Below are 19,065 nucleotides of genomic sequence, written 5' to 3' on the forward strand. Positions count from 1 at the left end.
CAAGATTCAAAATTGTTTCAATGAGAACTCATGTCTTTGGATTGTACGTGCTTCTTAGTATAAGATCAATAGCTAATATGAATATAATAAAACAGTTAAAGGTAATAAAAGTCTTTGGTGTTTGTTTGTTGTTTCTCCTATTTTTAAGGCTGCCCACTTTCCCAGTAATACTAGGCAACTAATAAAAGCATTAAAAACATCTAATAGGGGAAAACCCCCCAAAAAGAATCATAGCAATAAAAACAAATGAAGACACACTCACTTGAGGGAAAATGGGTTCAAAAGACACATCATGGGTTTACCCATCATACTAGCTTTGTTTCTGTGGGAAGAGCTACAGGTTTTCAAGATATCCTTAAAAACTGCAGAATTAGGCCATACTGACATTCGAGACAATGCTATTCCCAAGATATTTGTTTCTTTGGGGGGCTCCAATGGTTATCATATTGGTCAGACGTGGCAGAACACTACTTAAATAAATAGTGGGAAATCCCACTTGACAGTATATTCAGAATTCAGTATATTCAGAATTAAGTAACATAAGCATAATCAGTTTAAGTTGGCTATGTTGAGTGGCAAGCTGAATCATTTGTCTAAAAAAGAAATGATTATTTCATTACATAATCTGCTAAAATGTGGTAAAATTTCAGAATTCATTTCATCTCCTTGAAATATGCACATCTTTAAATGTATGCTTCATATAGCATGTGTCCCATGAACTTTGCCAATAGCTTCTTATGTACGGTAGGTTTTTTTTTTATCATAGCCACATGTACAACATGGTAACATTTCATTTATGTCATATGTTCACTGATTCTTTTTTAACACAAAAAGGGCAATTGAGTCAAATACTAAACCAAAATCAGAGAAAAAAATTAATCTTTTTTTCCATTCATAATATTCTTGCTGTATTTGCAGGTTCGATGTATGATGGTTTGTCTGATGGCTATAACTATGGAACAGCCCGTGGTAGCTACTATGCCAAAGCCCACACAGGAACCAATAACTGGGGCCATACGGTAAATTTTTATGTTTGTTTGTTTGTTTACTTGCTTGCTTGCTTGTTTATTTTGGGCATATGGTTAGGAACAGAAAACTCAAATCATTCTCAGGCTTATTTAAAGCCATGTTGAGAAGGACTGGAAGATGGAATAGTTAGTTTGTTCAAAGACATAATCAACAACTTTCTGATGATTGAAAAGTGTTAATTTGATTTTGTATAATATTCCAGTAACCATAGAATACCAGTCTTATTTGCTACAATTCTCTGTGCATTATATGTTTCATTTTCTGGTTGTAAGGCCCTAATGTAGATTAAATTAAGGCATTACTTTATAGAAAATAGAAGGTCCATATTTTCAAATAAGTTTCTCTTGAAAACATTGCAATTCTATACTTTTCTTTAAATGCATATAGATACAGTCAGCATTTGTAAACAAGGTGTTAACTATTGAAATCTATAATTATCTTGCTGGCTGAGAATCTTGGCGATTGTAGTCCTAATGTGTGTAGAGTGGTAAATTGGGGAAATTTGAAGACGACCGATAGTCTCCTTGTGTTTCTTGATAATCCATTTCTAACTGGATCTTGGAATAAGGTGAAACTGGGGATATCTACACACAATAGACATTGAATTCTGTGTTTCTCTAAGCAGGGCAGATGAGTAGATTTAAAGGTCTTTTAGGGAAAAGAGATAGAAATTGATATCAGTGCAGATATATTGTTTCAGAGAAATTAGAATGCATTTTATTTCCTGGTTAATCATAATTACTCAGTTAAAACATTAAATGACTAAAGGCTATATCAAAATTGGTCAGCCTTTTAATGAATGTTTATGTTATATATGTTATAAACATATAACATAAACAAAAATATATAAACAAATAGCTGACATTTTTAATAAAAAAAACCATTGAACTGAGCATAGTAACTTAGATAGACAACTTAGATAGCAGATGCTCAGATGAGGCCAGTAGCATCTCATCCTGCCAACCAAGCTCTTTGCTACTATACTTCCCTTGGTGCAATGGAAAATTCTATCGGTAGGTTCAAAGTCAACAGCTTTATTCAATTAGGTCAGTTTTCTTCTTCTTCTTCTTCTTCTTCTTCTTCTTCTTCTTCTTCTTCTTCTTCTTCTTCTTCTTCTTCTTCTTCTTCTTCTTCTTCTTCTTCTTCTTCTTCTTCTTCTTCTTCTTCTCCTTCTTCCCCCCCCCCTCCTCCTCCTCCTCCTCCTCCTTAGAATGGTTTTGGGAAATAGTCTACATCAGGGGTGTCAAACTGGTGGCCCGCAGGCCGGATTTGTCACATGCAGGCCACGCCCACCCCAGCTCCGTGAATAGGAGAAACATCACGTGACAGCAACGTGATGCAGCGAGTTTGACACCCATGCGCTACATTGTAATCTAGGATTTTCCCCCAATGGATATTCTAATCAGGAATACAGGGTGGCTGCTTTGAAAAGCTAACAAGCCATCTAAAGCTTTTAAGACTTTGATATATTGGCTTGAATTTTATATTAAAATAAAAAGAAGATGAAAATCCCATGCACAGTTGATTAAAATATAAGGCCAATCAACTCAAGGTTAATTTAGATTCAGAAAGAGTTTTCATGCTTATATATATGGACACTACCCATTGCCCCCAAGGGGCTGGAAAACCTTGAGTCAAAGGCAACCTAACAGCTTCCAGGTATGAAAAAGGAAACCATTCTGTCTGTCTAAAATTAAGCTGTCAGAGAAAATTAAGCTGTTAGGATAAGAGCCTGTGAAAACTATGCAGCAGACTAAATAGAATAGGAGATACCTTTACTGTAGTATGAAACATCCTTTGTTAGTCTCCTAGTGAAATGTATATGGAACAATATCCAGCATGTGCCCTGATTGCAAATAGTTGAACAAAAATAGCTTTTTGGGTTTTGTGGGACGTTGTATAACTAGGATGTATGGCAATCAAAGTTAGAAATAGAATGTGTTAAAATAATCGGAATATTAGCGTAAGTATGGTGTACGTCTGTGAGTGTGTGAAAGAGGGAGAAGAGGAAATAATACTAATAATGTCCCTTCAAGCCCCCACACTTTTAATCAATTCGGGGGGGAAAAGAACACAAATCTAACAAATAAATGAGCATATGCTAAATTGTCCCCATGCCTTCCAGAACTGAAGTAAAAGAAGTATCAATTCAGTGAAAAATATAAAACATAGGTATATCTAACAGAACCATGGTATTTAGTCTTACTTTTGTTAGTTTTTCAAGTTTATGTGTTCCACTTGTGTGCTATAGACTGGGATGAATTCTTTTGGCAAGCAGAATCAAGGGTGTGTGTTGTACTCTGGTGGTAAACCATCATATTTTATTACCTTGGTTTTTCCCTCAGGCCTGCTAGACACTCCTTCTCAACGTGTTCGTGCAAATGTTTTAACCTCCATACCATCTGCTGCTGGAGAAGCAAACCAGTCAGTTTTTTTTTTAATCAAATGTTTCTGACAAAAAGGCTGCTGGCCTACCTAAGGGAATTAGAAACACTCAGCACAGTTTTCACTTGTCATCTTATTTGATGATCCGCTGAGTTACCTGAGTGGTGTGGCACTTCACTTTCTCAGTTATACAGGGTAGAGAATGACAGCAAATGGCTTCTAAAAATACATAATGACCATATTAAAACAACATTAAAATGCTGCATACAGCATATTATTATGATTCATAACTGCTTTGGGAATCATATTAGCCTTGTGAAATATCACCGTAGTCATTATTTAGTTAGGTGTTAAGAGAAGCTTAATTCATGAGGTAAAAAAGTGCTGGACTATATTTGGTTGGGAAAGTGGAAAATTGTAGACCTGGATTATTTAAATGAAGTACATAAAATACTTTCAACCTTATGTACTACATCATCATTATTAATATATTACTGAACTCAATGTTCCTATGAAATCGGAGGACGACCAAGAATGCACACTAATGTTACACTAATTAACTCTCTTTGCTGTTTGGAATATCCCACCCAGAGGTGGGTTTCAGCAGGTTCTGACCAGTTCTGGAGAACCGGTAGTGGAAATTTTAAGTAGTTCGGAGAACCGGTAGTAAAAATTCTGACTGGCCCCACCCCCATCTATTCTCTGCCTCCCAAGTCCCAGCTGATCGGGAGGAAATGGGGATTTTGCAGTAACCTTCCCTTGGATTGGGGAGGGAATGGAGACTTTACAGTATCCTTCTCCTGGAGTGGGGTGGGAATGGAGACTTCACAGTATCCGTCCCCTGCCATGCCCACCAAGCCATGCCCACCAAGCCATGTCACACCCACCAAGCCACACCCACAGAACCGGTAGTAAAAAATGTTGACACCCACCACTGATCCCACCTCAAGAAATGAGGTGGGCCCCCACTTGGCTGTACTTTTGGAAGACCCAACTCACTTGGTGCTTATAGAGAAGCACACAACCATGGGGTCAGTTAGCGCCATTTCTTTTTAACTTTATTTTATTTCTGTTTTAATTGTCTCTTCTATACAATATTTATGGGGGGGTTGTTTACAGTTTAATTATACACTGCCCAGAGTCACTCTGGGAGTGAAAGGGGCAGTCTCCAAATAGACTTATATTTGCATATATAAATATATTTATAGATTATATAAATAAAACAAATAAATAACTAAACTAATAATATCTCAACACTTCTGGATTTCCTTGCTTATGATAAATGCTGCTTGTGATAAAAAGTTGCATTTATGTTTCAGGTTTTATATTTTAATTAAAAAATGGGCAGTAAAGAATTCCTTTCTCTGATTTTTTTTTATAACAATGAAATTAATGGCATCCATTTAACAATGCTGAAAGATGCCTATTTTTCAGAAATATGTTTCCAGCACACCTTTCAACTGACAAGCACAATCCAGTTAGCCTAGAAGTTATTATACATTTCTATTATAAGAGGATACTTGTATTCTAGGTTTCAAAAAGTAGGCAGATATATCATAGCATCCATATCAACCGATCATTTTTCTAATCGACAATTGAATTCAACTTCAGAAAAGGAAACAGATTCTGATCCTCCTTTGCACCCTTTCCCCACCTCCTCAAAATGCCCTTGAAGACAAAGTATCTTGGATTCACCACTCCAGATTGCTTCTTGATATGGTTTCTTGGGTATCAGATATGTTGGGTGTCAGATACAGGTGAGAGATGTGTCCCTTCCATTAATTTCATTGTTGAGCCTTTTTTTCATAAACTGTGCTGCAAATGGTGAACTATTGGGAGTAGCCACCCTTCTCATCTATCATCTATCTATCTATCTATCTATCTATCTATCTATCTATCTATCTATCTATCATCTATCTATCTATCATCTATCTATTTTTAAAACTGCCCATCTCCCACACAGAGGGGCTCACTCTTTGGTGAAATGGAGCACTGCAGTCTACTTCTTAAACTTCCTATTACCTTGAAAAATGTGCATATGCTATTCCAATTGTTCCTGACCATATTTAATCAAGTTTTTATTAAGGACTCATCTTCATGGCCCAACAACCAACCACTTTGCTGTTCCAGTTTATAATGCACAATTTTTTATATTTCCCCCCACTGTAAGTCTTGTCATGGACATGAACTACAGCACTTCCTTCATGCTGATATTTGTTATTGATGAGGGCTGGATCTTGCCAAGGTCCTATAAACCAGTTCAGATTGCTGCAGGTGCATCCTCTCCCTTCTGGTCATTGTGCACTGCCCTCCATGGTCATTTTGGCTTTAACTGGAGAGAGATGCTGTGTGATGCTATGTGCCAAGGTATTTGCTTATGCAATGGTGGTTGCTCTGGTGCTCAGACATGATGCAGGTGTAGAGCTCTTTTAAATAATTCTCAACATGTTTTCTTTGAAAGATAGATTTACATATGATTAAAAAAGAGGACTAATGCTGTGCTGTACAGGAGATTAGTTGAGACTACAAGAGATTCGGATTGTAACACTCTGTATTGTGGATGTTGTTCTAGATACTTTCATTACAGATTTTCCTTTCACCAGCAAAGTTTTATGTGTGGCCATATTTATTTCTATCATTATTTGGTGGATAATAATATTTGTGCCATTTTATCTTCTGCTGACATTTTCATATTCCCCGGTGACTTCTGAGTGATGCTGGCCATAGTCACTAATTGCCAGCATTTCCATTTCCATGATGGATTACTTTCAATCAATCCTTTCTAGTTCATTCTGTGCCCCTCTGTTCAACTGTGAGTTTGGACGCATAACATGGAGGGCAGGGGTGGTATTCACTTACCTTCACTACCGGTTCGCAAATGTGAGTGTGTACGAGCCTTTGCAAGCCTTCCACGCATGCTCAGAGGGTCAAAAATGGGATGTGACTATGTCTGGGTGGGTGGGCAGAGCCTCCCGCAGCCGCCCCTACCGGTTCGTCTGAACCGGATAGAACAGGCTGAATACCAGCACTGACGGAGGGGAAATGAGAGACGGACTCTAACAAGGTACCTAGAGATCTCTCTTTTATTGACTTCCCCATGCATATGACCATTTGGCTGGTCTTTTTTTAAAGCATGGGTTTTATATTTCTCCAGTGCTGATGTCAGAAACATCCAGGGTGATAGATTGCTGCCATGGAATTCTGTAGGTGAGCTGTTATTCAGGGGACTTGAGAGGTGGCTATACCTTTTCTCAAGGGCACCCGCCACACTCAGCCCATTCCTCTCTAGAACATGTTAAGGCGACCAATTAGTGTTGGGTTTCCCATCAGCAGGTAATGCTTAGTGGGAAGGGAAATAAATCCAGGGAATCCACCAATGACTTTCATACATTGTATGAAACAATGTATGAAACCTGTAAAGGCGGCATCATTGTTACAGAGCCAAATTAGAGTTTGGTTGTCAGCACAGTCCAATTAACCTTGGCACCCCTTTTTGCTGACTCAAGAACAAGAAGAATACAGATGAATAAAGTCATGAAGAAAAGCCCTATATGTTGGTTGAAAGAACTTAAAAAAGCAGTGGCAGCTAGGTTTATTTTATAAGTTAACATGTGTTTTTATTCCAGTAACAAGGGATGTCAGAAACAGCAATTTGGCAGAGATGTCTAGTCCCTGGGGCATTAACTGCAAACAAAAGCTAGCTATTATGTTCACATTAAAGACTAAACGTATTATTTGTGTGCGACTTCTGTTTTCTTTTGCAAGTATCCACATCGTGCATCTGGAAGGAGAACAAACAAAAAAGGTGTGCACAGATATGTATGCATCTACATAGCTTATTCTGTATTTGTGGGAAGAGATTGCATTTTGGAATGAGAAACTAGTTTTCATTACAAATGAGATATTAACATATTCTTTTTCCCAGTAAGTCTTGGGAATTGTGAATGCCATGTTTTGAGTTTTGGAAAGGCTTTTTTTTTTTTTGTTCAACAAAAAAGAAGCAAGTCAGTGCAAGTACAGACTGGGTGGGGTGCAACACCGAAAATATAGTTTGTAGAGAGATGGAAAAACAGCTTGGTTTGTGTGAAAAGAAGCTCATTATAAAAAAAAACCCTTTTAGAGTTCTACGTCTCATTCTTTTTCAAGAATCAAAGTGGCTTTTTGGTATTCTGTATTGTAATATGTCATTATATTTACCTGCAAAGAAGATTGAGGATTTCCCTCCCCTCCCAATATTTGATCCTTAAAATAGGTTACTTTAGATTTGAGTGTATTAAGGCAGACCACTTTTCTTGCCTGCAGAAGTTGTGAATGCCCCAACACCGGAAATTTTTAAGAAGATATTGGATAACCATTTGTCTGAAGTAGTGTAGGATTTCCTGCCTGGGCAGGGGGTTGGACTAGAAGACCTCCAAGGTCCCTTTCAACTCTGTTATTCTATTCTACTCTATTCTTTCTAAGATTTTCCAAAGTATAGGGGGTGCTAGCATTTTTGTGTGCTTCCAATTCAGTGTTTCCTTTTATGTAGAAACATGAAGTGTATCCTGAAACCTCTACTCTGAAAGTTAAGCATAAACTCTCAAGTTCACATAGCTCTTCCTTCAATGCAGGGGTGGGTTCTACTTACCTTTACTACCGGTTTGCAACGGGGCCACACACGCGCTCTTCTGCGCATGCGCAGAAGCGTTTTGATGACGTCAGGGTCAGTGGGCGGAGCCTCCTGCCAGTTTTACTACCGGTTCTATAGAACCGATGCGAACCGGGGGCAACCCACCACTGCTTCAATTGGTATGTTAGGTTAGACTACAACTGAACTTCTCATTGAAATGGGGGGGGGGAGTGATAGGAAAATAAGGTGATATATTTTCCAGTAACTGGCAGGTGTCAAAATTTCAGCAAAGCTACATTTTTGCCTCCAAAATGCCTTCCAGAATTTGGATGAGCAAAGTAGGCATTCATTAACAAAAACATTCTTCAAGGGGTAGATTTAAATCAGACCTTCCTTACCTGGTACCTTCCAGATGTGTTAAAAAACATGTCAGAACTGCTAGCTAAGAAGCATGAAATGTGTAATCAGATACAGGTAAGATATAAAGAATCCCACGAAATCCCCACAGATGCTATTAAATACTGGTAGAATACTTGCACCTGTATGGCAACAGGTATTGTACTAGCATTCACACTTCATTGTCAGAATATAAAGTTAGTTGCAACTGTTTAGGCTAAAGTTGCAGTGTAATGTATATACAATGTGAGTATATGCCTTTGAACATAACGGAAATGGCTCCTGTGGAAATCAAGCATTTAGATTGGTTTGTATAGATACATGTTCTGTTTAAAATTAGCAACTTCAAATATGTGAAAATGGGCATCACATTATATCGTAGTAAAATAAATGAATAAAGTTGAGACTAAAATGGATCCATAAAAGGTGATTTTCTGCCCCTAGAACAGAGTTATTGATTCATTATCATACGCAGAAGATCTTGTATACTTGTGCACATGGCCTTCTGGATATCGCTGAACTAAATCCCACAACAATTGCTCTACAAGTTATTGCTGACGAGTCTTTAATGGCAACAGAAGATATGAAAAGCCACATATTTCATGTTTCTTTGAGGATTTTTAAAACCTGTGACAAATATCTATATAAATAAATGTAGAATTTTATTTGAAGTTTTTTGGAAGTTTGCATTAGACTTCAGTGATAGGAAAATAAGGTGAAAACTGCTTTGAGCAAGTAAATGTTGGACATCCTCATTCCTATTACACTGACATAAAAATAGAGGAGTGGGGTGGATCTAAGGATAATACAATGCAATAGCAACAACAATATTGGCAATCCTTAGAGGTGGTAAGAAATAACATATATTCTTAGGCAGGACTGTCTCTGCCAACATGGAAAGCCATGTTTTTTGGGGGGTGGGGGTGGGGTGAAGACAGCAAGAAGACTAGATTATGACAAGAACTAGTGTTTGAATGATGCAACAAAACTTTGCCAATTTATACTTCTATTGCAGCAGCCCCCAACCTTTTGGGCACCAGGGACCAGATCCATGGAGAGGAATTTTTCCATGGACTGGAGAGGGTGGGGTTCGTGTGCTGTCTGCATCCCACAGATAGGGCTTTGCTTGTTTGCGTGGCCCATTTTCTGACATGCCGGTCCATGGACCAGGGGTTGGGAATCCCTGCTCTATTGAATGCAGTGACTATCCATCATGGAATTGTATTTTGAAAATATTGACTCTCAGTTAGATGCCATTTCTGGGAGCAGCATGTTTTTGACTGGTACCCCTTATTTAGCATGATTCATTCATTGTTCCTATCAAAGTAAATGTTACTTTCACTGAGTCCAGCACCCAATCTCTCCCAGTTTTTTCCCCTTTGTTTTTGTCAATCAGATGAAGAATAACATTAATCAAAGACATTTGCTGTTTTTTCTTCCCTTCTGCCTTCTTTCTATGTCCATCAGATGTACAATGGAACGCTCAAAAGAAATGCAGCTGAGAACAAACGCTACAGTTCCTACAGCCAAATGGACGGTTGGGGTAGCAAGCATTATAACAAGATCTGCAGTCCTACACAAGCTGGCAGCGACTACTGCTTTGTGCAGAACATGAAGAGTAGTCGGAGTGAGCCAGACCTCTACAATGACCCTCCACGAGGCACGCTAAGAAGAAATCAGAGTGGAAGCCGGGTGAATCACAAGGCCAGTCTACATCGTCACAGCCTCTACAGCAATACATGCAACAACCAGGAAGGAATTGTAACCCTCACAAGGTCAAATAAGAGAATTCCAATCCGCACCCCCTCTTGCACGTCTGCTAACAAGCAAGATGCAGTCTATGCCCAGCCTGTAGCCAGCAAGCCTGATGCAATCTACGGACAAGGTCACTCCAAGTAAGTCTCTGTGCATTTTTTCTCTGTGTGACCCATAACGTAGGAAATTATGTGCAAGTAAAGACAGATAAACAGCATAATGAAAACCCAGTTGGAGCATTTTGGTTTCCATCACCTTGAAAATAAATAAATAAATAAATAAATAAATAAATAAATAAATAAATAAATAATAACAGCAACAACAACAACAACAACTTCAGAACCTTACTCTGGCACACTTCATATGACTTCAACAGAATTTGCCTGAGCTAGGAAACCATTTAGGCTACAATACTAAGTACACTAATTAGGAAGTAACCTTATTAGAATTGCATGGTGTGGCTGTCAGTTATGTATAAATAATCCTTGAGTAAGAAAATAAGTGGTATCCATATTTAACAGTAGATCAATACAGCTGTTGTTTATTCATATATTTCTCTGCTACACCACTGACAGCTGAATGTTTAGCACCACGATTCAATATCTAGTCAGTGATTGAGTTCTTCCAAAGAAAACTACATATAAAGATCTAAAAATTCCAATAGGAACTTTTTTATTTTTACTTAACCTAGATTTAAAAGACCTCAACCATTGGAATAAAAAGAAACTCAATAATAATTTGTATATTCTTAGAAAATTTAATCAATTCTGAATACTAATTACTCATGAACATTGGATAGTGAACTATATGGCTCAGCTTCTCTTGTGGAATGCCCACCTAAACAGAACATAGTGTTTACTAAAGTTTTATGTACAAATGGAATCATTAAAGCAGCTATGTCTTTTTCCAGGTTCACATGACAGTTTCTAGGGGCCTATATGATTGTTTTTGAACATACTTTTAGGGACAGCTGGAAACAGTTTCTGAAAAAATAGTGCATACTTGAAAATGCATATGGTTGCTTTAACTATTTGGAAAGAGATGAGTTTAATGAACCCATAGATGTTTGGCAGTAGTTCTATAAAGTAATTGCATGCTAGATTCAGCTTCATCTAACTATTTTAAATTAGAAGATGTAGAGACATGTATATATGAGCCAGCATTGGAAACCTTCCTGAAAATGAGGTGGATGATAGTATGCAAACTGTTCTGCTCTGTTCTGTTCTGTTGTAATAAAATGTATTAGAACTATTCTAGGTGCAGCAATGCAAGTGGCATGCTATAGTTTAAAACCGAGCAGCCTTCCCAAACCTCTCCTTAAGAAATGATGATTACAGATCCAGGTTCCTATTAGAACAGAGTTGCTTTAGTCTCTTAAACTACTGTGTGGGAAACACTTTCCTCTGCCAAATCTTTCAGGAGTGGCCCCTTTGGAGCACCCTTTCCAATTGGGTGTGGTTCATCTTGTGAAACTGGTCCAGATTGGGGAGTTGTTTGCCTTGAAGCACAGGCCTGGCTGGTGACTCTTCCATCCAGTAGAACTGGTTCCTCTTTGGGAGCTGTTTCATTTCTAGAACTGAGACTGTTGGTCCTGTACCATACAGTGGGAATGGGATGGAATGAATGTGATTGTTTTAAAAAGGGCACCGTGAGTGAGTCACTTCTGAAATCAGCCAGAATGGAAAATTCATTTTGTATATTACTTTCCGTTGAAATAAATAAATAAATAAATATTTAGAGATGTGCACCCATCCCAGGGATTAATTCTTGAGAGCCAAAAGAAGCTGGAGAATGTTTTGTTTCATATGTATTATTTTCCAGGTCAGTTGAAATTTGGAGGTTCTATTGCAGAGATTTGCTTAATAGATGGAACAGGGCACAACAAGCTTAAGTCTGGAGTAATGAGAAACTGATCAAAATTGAAATTTACTCAACTCAAAGTCTTGCCCAACTCTGAGTACACAACCCAGATAATGAATCCAGCAGTTTCTGCAGGAAACATGGGATTCTACTACTGAACTGTGATTATACCCTGCCTCTTGCATTTTAGCCTTGCCTTTTCCCTCTGTGGAATCATCCCATTCATCAGTCATACCTTTGAATGTGCTAAAGCATTCTGATTACTGTTATGAGTTGTGTCAAATAGTGCTCAATAATTCTAACAACAACAACAACAGGAAAAAAAAGTCCAGAGCAGGGATGAAATCCAGCAGGTTCTGACAGGTTCTGGAGAACCGATAGGGGAAATTTTGAGCAGTTCGGAGAACTGGTAAATACCACCTCTGGCTGGCCCCAGAGTGGGGTGGAAATGGAGATTTTGCAGTATCCTTCCCCTGCCATGCCCACCAAGCCATGCCCACCAAGCCACACCATGCCCACCAAGCCATGCCCACAGAACCAGTAGTAAAAAAAATTTGGATTTCACCACTGGTTCAGAGCCACTTTCATATCCTCAGGCATTGTTTCAGTCATTCCCTATTGGCAATTGTTAATATGAAGAAGCATTATATATCACATCAGACTACCCCAAATATTGGAAATCCTATGAAACTCTACAATTGTTATATATTCCCAAATCTCTTTTCACAAACATAGAGAATCATAGAGACCAATAGCAAAATCTGGGATTTACCAGATTCCTCAACTATGTGCTTTTTAATTTAATATGACTGAATGCCACATTTATAGCAGCAGAATTTTTTTGTCTAAAGAATGGAAGAAACCATCTTTGTAGGAAGACTGACCAAATATTCATTCTGACTGGATAGTCAAAATAATACCAGTGTTTAACTGATAAATATGAGGAATTCAAATCATTCAATTCTTTAAGTTTTAAGTTCTATGTTTTACAAATGCAAAAGTTGGCACAGTAATCTTGTCTTTTTGTTATAGAAAGATAATTAGAATGTTGCAGATGGTGTGTTCTATGTAATTTTTTAACCACTTTAGAATGCCTTCATAAGACCATACTTGAAATATTGCATCCAGTTTTGGTCACCACGATATAAAAAAGATGTTGAGACTCTAGAAAAAGTGCAAAGAAAAGCAAAGGAGATGATGAGGGGACTGAAGGCTAAGACAAATGAAGAACAGTTGCATGAGCCACGGTGACACAGCGGTTAGAGTGCAGTACTGCAGGCTACTTCTGCTGATCACTGGCTGCCAGCAGTTTGGCAGATCGAATCTCACCAGGCTCAAGGTTGACTCAGCCTTCCATCCTTCGGAGGTTGCTAAAACGAGAACCCAGATAGTTGGGACTCTGCTGGGATAGTTGGGATATGTTGACTCTGTAAACCGCTTAGAGAGGGCTGTAAAGCATTATGAAATGATATATAAGTCTAAGTGCTATTGCTATGAATTGGATATGTCTACTTTAATGAAAAGAAGGACTAGAGGTGATATGAAAGCAGTGCTCTAATATCCAAGGGGCTACCTGAGAGAAAAGCAAGTCAACCTATTCTTCAAAGCATTTAAAGGCAGAACAAGAAGCAATGGATGGAAACTAATCAAGGAGAGAAGCAATCTATAACTAAGGAGAAATGACATGACTGTTAGAACATTTAATCAGTGGAATGTTTTGCCTTCAGAAGTTGTGGCTTCACCAGTACTGGAAGTTTTAAGAAGAGATTGGACAAACATTTTCTGAAATGATACAAAGTTTCATGCTTGAGCAAGGGAGTATACTAGAAGACTTCCAAGGCTCTTTCCAACTCTGTTATTCTGTTATATATTTTATATTTAGGATGATTTTATGTAACCATGATACAATTATGAGTCACAGACAACAGAACAGAAGTTAGAGCATATATCAATAAAGAGCAGAAATCAAAAGAGTATCATGATCAGCATATAAAAAGGCTGATATATCAAACAAAAAATCTGGGAGGTAAAGCTTTAATTTAAGAATAATTCTGTGTTAAAAGAATAACTTTTAACATAATGATGATCTGGATACTTAATATAACACTACCAAGAAGGGGTGAAACTATAACATAGCAGTGTCCCCAACTCAATAAGCTTCTCCAAAAATTTCTTTCATTTATTTAATTAAATCCTGACCATTTTCAAATCATGAAAACTAAGCTCATGACTGCTGAAAAGTCAAAAGAATCACACAACTCAATTTCTTTTTAAAATACACCACCCTGCATGATGACTGAGGCAGTTTTGAATGTTTCTTCTTTTTATATTCAGAATATGTCATGATGAAGTGTATTATGGAGCAATGACCATCCAGAAAGCCATTCAACTCCTGTGTTCCTCAGATGAGAAGAACCAGGCCATGGGTGCCTACTACCTCCAGCACACCTGTTTTCAAGATGAATCTGCCAAGCAAGAGGTAAATATGTTATTTCAGCTTCATAGTGGAAGCTTAAAAATGCAGAACTATATCAGAACATTTTTTTTCTATAGCTCCAACAAGGTGATCAAATTAGGAACCAAAAACATATCCATTCAACACCAAATAAGTTGCAAAAGCATAGTGAATTAATAAATAAATGTGGTTTTACACCCATACTTACTTAATATTCATAATATTATATTTGTCCACAAATAATTTATATTTGAGAACCTAAATGTACAGCTATTAGAAGTATCCCTGACTGGAGTATATATACTTAAATATCTTTATTTGAATAAAGACAAAATATTTATATAAGATTTACTATATTCAGTTAACGATTCGAAAGATATGCTTGTTTTTAATATATTCATTATGAATTCAAGAACTGTATCCAAGAGAATAATATTGAGTTTGGAATACTTGGCCATTACTTCCTAAGTAGCAAACCAGTGAAATTCCAACTGTATTCAATTTTATCATTAAAATGTCCCTTTAGAAAAGTTAATATCCTCCTGTATTAAAAACGTCACTACTGGTCAATGAGAATATAATTCAGCTCTCAGAAACAAAAATAAATACTGCCGTTTGGAATATGAGTCAGAAAGTTTATCAAACAGTTTAGTAATTGTATATGGTATAAATGTACACAGTATTTACAAATTAGTCTAAACCTGTTGATTTTATGAATATTCATCTTTTTTATAATCTATTAGAACAGTTCTGTTAGTAATTCTGGTACTATTTAGCAGATTTTGGAGGTGGGGGAATATAAATATTTAGTACAATCTATCTGTTATGGCACCTATGTGCTGGACAATAAAATTGAGTTGTTTACAGGAAAGTGCTGTGAATGTTCTGAACTCTGTAGCCAGTTTGCAAAAGAAATCCTCTTCTTACACTATTTTAACCCCACCTCACTCACACAATAAATAATTCAGTGAAATATGACAGTACATTAGCATTCTGGCCGATTCTATGACACTGATAGTGTTTGACAATGAACATAATAAATTTCTGGACAGCTATAATATATTTGAAATTCCAGTAAAACCAAAGATGCTGCTCACTGTGAACTCCATTTTCAAATTTGCGAAAACTCCTTTCTCACCATGATTCCTGAGCTTTGGGCCTTTGAAGAGAATAGATGCTTTTTCTACTTCTTTTCAGATATATAAATAAATTTATTCTGTATATGATCAGACAAATACAATGGGAACTAAAAACAATATGGAATTAAAATAATTTATTTAATTTCCCGTTTGCATGGAGTGAGAATTAGGGAATGTTGTCACTGTAGGACCAGCAATTGGCAAGAAAAAAAAGTTACATTGACTGTTTTGTCATTGTACCTCCAAAAAGGTCTTGTCTTAAGTATTAATTAAATTAATTAAATTAGACTTCCTTTTAGGTAAATACAGTAATTTAAACTCTTGATAACTTTAGTTGGCAGAAAAGAAGTGGGAATTATAGTTAGGTATGCAAGCCCAACACCATCACTTCAAATTTCTTTCCTGGACAGGATCCTTTAAGGCAGGGGTCTCCAACCTTGGCAATTTTAAGACTTGTGGACTTCAACTCCCAAAATTCACTGAGCTTCGCTGGCTGAGGAACTCTGGGAGTTGAAGTCCACAAGTCTTAAAGTTGCCAAGGTTGGAGACCCCTTCTTTAAGGGACCTGGTAGCTTTGAACTAAAAATATAAGAAGCATGAAAAGATACCGATTAAAGCACGACTGTAGCTTTAGCTTATTTTATTATTAGCAATAAAATATTCTGAGAGGGAAGATGAATTAATGTTGGAGATGGGTTCAATAGAGTTGTACTTGCTTTCCAAATGTCTCCCTATCTCACTAAAGAAAGAGGTAACATGTATTTTCTATATTCTCCATGCATTACTCAGGGTAACTGATAGCACACTAATGATTGCTTGGTGCTTGGAGGCCACAGTTTAGGCCAGGAGATGGAAATTTTCTATATTCCCTCCCTAGCTCAATACCATTTTATTGATCAGTAAAAACATAGACATTCAAAATATTTTACTTAAATGCAAGCAGTGGCTATTATTCATACAATGTAATTAATCCATTCCTTTCCTGAATACATTGATTCCATATGTGAGTCACCTCAGTATAAGTGCTGCTCAGCATCAGTCCTTATTAATAGGGGAACTAAAAACAAATTTTTCTCAAGTCAGTGTCACAGTTCTGGTCCACATAATTCATAACACCATTCTCATAACACAAATAGATTGATATTACAGCCATTGCTTAAAATGTATAAATCCTGTATTTACTAAACTACTGAAGTAATTTATAAATAACTTTATTGTCATTGTATGTGTATACACAGGATACCCATACAACAAAATTCACTTAACACCCAAAGACCAGGTCCAACGCATATAACAATCCCCAAACACACTCCCACCCACCGCAATTCTCCACCCCTAAACCACCCAAATATCCACACAATAGACCAAGTTATACTGTCCAACAGCTCACTGATGGTGTCCCTTTAGTTCATTGTTGAGTGCAATTATAGCTCTAGGATAAAAACTATTCAGAAAACGTGTGGTCCGAGTTTTAATTGTTCTGCATCTTCTGCCAGAAGGCAACAGTCCAAAAAGATTGTAAGCAGGATGGGAAGAGTCTCTGAGAATGTTATGCAACTTTCTCAAACAGCGAGATTCGAAGATGTCGTCCAGGGCTGGTAGCTGGAATCCGATGATATTCTGGGCAGTTTTAATGATTCTCTGTAGAGCTTTTTTGTCCGCTACAGAGCTGCTCCCATACCATGCAAGAATGCTGTATGTCAGGACACTCTCAATGGTGCTGCGATAGTAGGACAGAAGTAGATACTGAGATAGATTTATCTTCCTGAGCATTCTCAGGAAGTACAGCCTCTTCTGTGCCTTCTTCACAAGCATGTTAGCATTCATAGTCCATGAGAGGTCCTCCGAGATACAGTATAAATGCCCAGAAATTTAAAACTAACCACCCTCTCCACCTCCTCACCATTTATGTACAATGGTAGATGTACATTTCTCTTCCTCCTGAAGTCAATTATAAGTTCTTTAGTTTTTGTGGTGTTAAGTGTGAAATTATTTTCATTACACCACAATGTCAGCCCTTGTACTTCCTTCCTGTAAGCAGACTCATTGTTCTTATTAATGAGCCCCACCACTGTTGTGTCATCCGCAAATTTAATAATTGCGTTGGTGTTATACAATGGGGTGCAGTCATGTGTGTACAAGGAATAGTATCAGAGTAGAGGAATAGTGAGATCCCATCCTTACTGACTGTGGCCTAATTTATATTCAATGGTACATTTATCTTCAGTTTGAGAACTGGAATAACGGGAAGACCAAGACATGACTCAATTTTTTGAGATCATTTTTAACTCCTGGTATTAGACAGTTGTTTATCAAGCAGAAATATTCTGTTCTGTTCTGTTCTGTTCTGTTCCGTTCCCTTCCCTTCCCTTCCCTTCCCTTCCCTTCCCTTCCCTTCCCTTCCCTTCCACTCCACTCCACTCCACTCCACTCCATTCCATTCCATTCCATTCCAAAGAAAACCACTGGGGTTTTCAAGAAACTCTCATATAGTTCTGAAAGCCTGAAATGGAGATAGCAGCATTACCTCCACCTCCCTAATATATGTGCCAAGGAGGGTTACATATGCATACTTTCTGTAGTAGAGATTCCTTAAGGCATATATTTCAACTTACCATCAACTTTTAACACAAAAGTTTTGTATTAACTGAAAGAACAGCAGAGATTTATGAGCAGTTTTGTTCCATGCACATTTCAATTATTTCTTTTTTAGGTTTACCGACTTGGAGGCATTGCCAAGCTGATTGAACTTCTGCGCAGTTCAGATGAGAATGTGCAGCAAGCTTCAGCTGGGGCCCTTCGAAACTTAGTCTTCAGAAATCCAACTAACAAATTAGAAACCCGCAGGCAGCATGGAATTGGAGAGTGTGTGAATCTCCTGAAGAGGACTGGGAACACTGAAATACAGAAGCAGTTGACAGGTATTCTTTTGTTTTATAGCAAGGTGAAACAACAGTGACAATGAGTCACAGAATGCAACTAAAAGGATACTTTGGACACCAAAAGTTACGCATTTTCAAGAAATGGAAGCTAATTATTAGGATGGCTGACAGATTAAGTGATTTGTAAATGCCTGAATGTATTCAGTCAATAAATTCATTCTGCTTCCATTAATTTGTATTAGAAAAAATTAACATGGCCTCTTATTTTGTGTGAGAATTGGAGAATTTCGCAAATATATCTTACCACTTAACAGGAAAAGAATTATCTCATATTTTCTTTTTTGTTCCATATTTCAGTAATATTCCTGCATTAAAATAACGCTAAATGTGATCAGAAAATAGGCTTCTAGTATCATCCTTCAGTGATGTCCCGATCACTGAAGGCCTGGGTACAGCATGGAAATGTCATTGGTCGCATTGGTTGATGATCTCTGGAGGGCTCGGGACAGGGGTTGCTCCTCTGTCCTGGTCCTATTAGACCTCTCAGCAGCTTTT

General features: G+C 37.5%; 1 protein-coding gene across 2 annotated transcripts in view; it reads left to right on the plus strand.

The window, feature by feature from the left end:
* PKP1 (plakophilin 1) overlaps positions 1 to 19,065 on the plus strand; it is a 49,993-nt gene that overhangs the window by 15,206 nt on the left and 15,722 nt on the right. For both annotated transcript variants that reach the window (XM_070939878.1, XM_070939879.1), the window contains exons 2-5: positions 919 to 1,019; positions 9,887 to 10,314; positions 14,369 to 14,513; positions 18,342 to 18,549. In XM_070939878.1, the coding sequence (XP_070795979.1) occupies positions 919 to 1,019; positions 9,887 to 10,314; positions 14,369 to 14,513; positions 18,342 to 18,549 (882 nt within the window). The remainder of the gene's footprint in view (positions 1 to 918; positions 1,020 to 9,886; positions 10,315 to 14,368; positions 14,514 to 18,341; positions 18,550 to 19,065) is intronic.

This window comes from Pituophis catenifer, unplaced genomic scaffold (genome assembly GCF_029215685.1).
Source record: "Pituophis catenifer annectens isolate HBS135680 unplaced genomic scaffold, rPitCat1.0.hap2 SCAF_3, whole genome shotgun sequence".
Lineage (NCBI taxonomy): Eukaryota > Metazoa > Chordata > Lepidosauria > Squamata > Colubridae > Pituophis > Pituophis catenifer.